The sequence below is a fragment of the Eimeria mitis genome, genomic scaffold (assembly GCF_000499745.2).
Source record: "Eimeria mitis Houghton genomic scaffold, Emh_scaff3713, whole genome shotgun sequence".
NCBI classification, from domain to species: domain Eukaryota; phylum Apicomplexa; class Conoidasida; order Eucoccidiorida; family Eimeriidae; genus Eimeria; species Eimeria mitis.
The window spans coordinates 2,540-4,180 of NW_013572056.1; the positions used below are offsets into that span (position 1 = coordinate 2,540).

The window sequence follows — 1,641 nt, forward strand, 5'->3', positions numbered from 1 at the left end:
TAGTGCAGCCAGCGATATGCGGCAGGGTTTTGCTGCGATTTCTGCAGCTGCTGAAATAGAAGAGTATACAGCAGCCTCAGCGGCAGCTACACCAGCTCTTGCAGCTGTGCTAGCTGCTGCTGCTGCTGAATCGGCGGCAGCTGCAGTGCAGCAGAAGAAAGGGCGGTAACGATCCGCGCCCAAAGAAGCGACTCAAATACAGGAGGGAAAGCTAGCAGTCGCAGCTTTTGCTGCAATGCTGAGCCGACAGCAGCTGCTGCTGCTGCAGCTGCTGCTGCTGCTGCAGTGCGTACGTAGGATTTGCCGTGGCTTTGCTCAGGCACGGGTTTGGAGGTGCAAGGCGCATGGTGCATCCGCGGCTTCTGATTTGAACGCTCCGAGGTGTGCATACACTCAACTGCAGCAGCAGCAACAGCAGCAGCAGCAGCAGCAGCGGCGGCAGCGTCGAGCTGGAGCAGCAGCAACAGGCGCCGCTGTTCGCTTGCCAGGCGGAGACAAGCAGCAGAAAACAATAAAACGACAGCTGCAATACGTTTACAGGGTCAAAAATACAAAACAACTTGTGCGCAGGTGTGATAAACACACAGCCACTACCTCCAGCACGCATGCAGCAGCAGCAGCAGCAGCAGCAGCAGCGGCAGCAGCAGCGGCAGCAGCAGGGACCGCTGTCTCAGCCGGAAAAGCCCTGGCTACTTCACGATCTGCAATTTCTTCTTCAGGCAGCAGCAGCATCAAGGGGATTCGCCTTTGCCGCTGCAGCGCGGCTCTGGGCCCCCCTCCCTGCCGGCGAAGGCAGCAGCAGCAGCAGCAGGAGCAGCAGCAGCAGCAGCAGGACGGGGAGCAACGCCAGAAGAAACAGAAGCAGCAGCTGCAGCCGTAACGTTGCTAACACCATGGACCAGACCGCGCGTAGCAGCAGCAGCAGCAGCAATCTTGCTGCTGGGGCCCCAGCCGCCCCCATGCTGGACACTGCAGCAGCCGCTGCGGCAGCAGCAGCAGCAGGAGCAGCCCCTAGAAGGACTGCTGCTGCACCCGTCTTCCGCTTGATTGCGGAGGCCCAACGCCGTGTAGAAACAGCAGCAGCAGCAGCAGCAGAAGACGCGCTGCACTGCCTCTCGGCGGGGGTTCAGCAGCAGCAGCAGCCGCAGCAGCAGCAGCAGCCGATGCAACAGCAGCAGATCGAGGCGACAGCACGAAGAGACGTAGACTGCGTTTTTCAGTGGCACACAGCAGCAGCAGCTGCTGCTACCGCTCCTCGACAGAGAGAGCCGCTGCAGCAGCAGCAGCAGGACACTGCCACTCCCGCAGCAGAAGCTGCAGCAGCAGCAGAAGCGGCTGCTGCAGTGGCAACTCCTGGAGCCCCTCTAAGCCTTGTAGACGTTTGGCAGCAACCCCCTCTCTTCCCGGTGTACATACACCTCAAGACACTGACGCGGGGGTTTCTGCCTGCTGCACTTGTTACTGCGCTGCAGCAGCAAGCAGCAGCAATAGGAGTGCAGTTGCTGCCAGAGCTGCAACAAGTGTGTCTCTTCCAGGGCAATACCGCCTATCTGCTGCCTCTAGCAGCAGCAGCAGCAGCAGCAGGAGATGCAGCAGAACCCTCTGTGCTGAGGCTAACAGCAGATGCTCCTATTGTTGCTG

The 1,641-nt window shown here is 60.1% G+C and overlaps 2 protein-coding genes across 2 annotated transcripts in view; one reads left to right on the forward strand and one right to left on the reverse strand.

Moving 5' to 3' along the window:
• The window catches only part of EMH_0068750 (isoprenylcysteine carboxylmethyltransferase, putative), a gene marked incomplete at both ends in the record, with an annotated part of 2,188 nt that extends 1,799 nt beyond the window's left edge, over nucleotides 1–389 (reverse strand). Inside the window, one exon of the mRNA XM_013498795.1 lies at nucleotides 93–389. Within this exon, the coding sequence (XP_013354249.1) occupies nucleotides 93–389 (297 nt within the window). The remainder of the gene's footprint in view (nucleotides 1–92) is intronic.
• A 216-nt stretch (nucleotides 390–605) lies between these two features.
• The window catches only part of EMH_0068760 (uncharacterized protein), a gene marked incomplete at both ends in the record, with an annotated part of 2,247 nt that continues 1,211 nt past the window's right edge, over nucleotides 606–1,641 (forward strand). Inside the window, 1 exon segment of the mRNA XM_013498796.1 lies at nucleotides 606–1,639. Within this exon segment, the coding sequence (XP_013354250.1) occupies nucleotides 606–1,639 (1,034 nt within the window).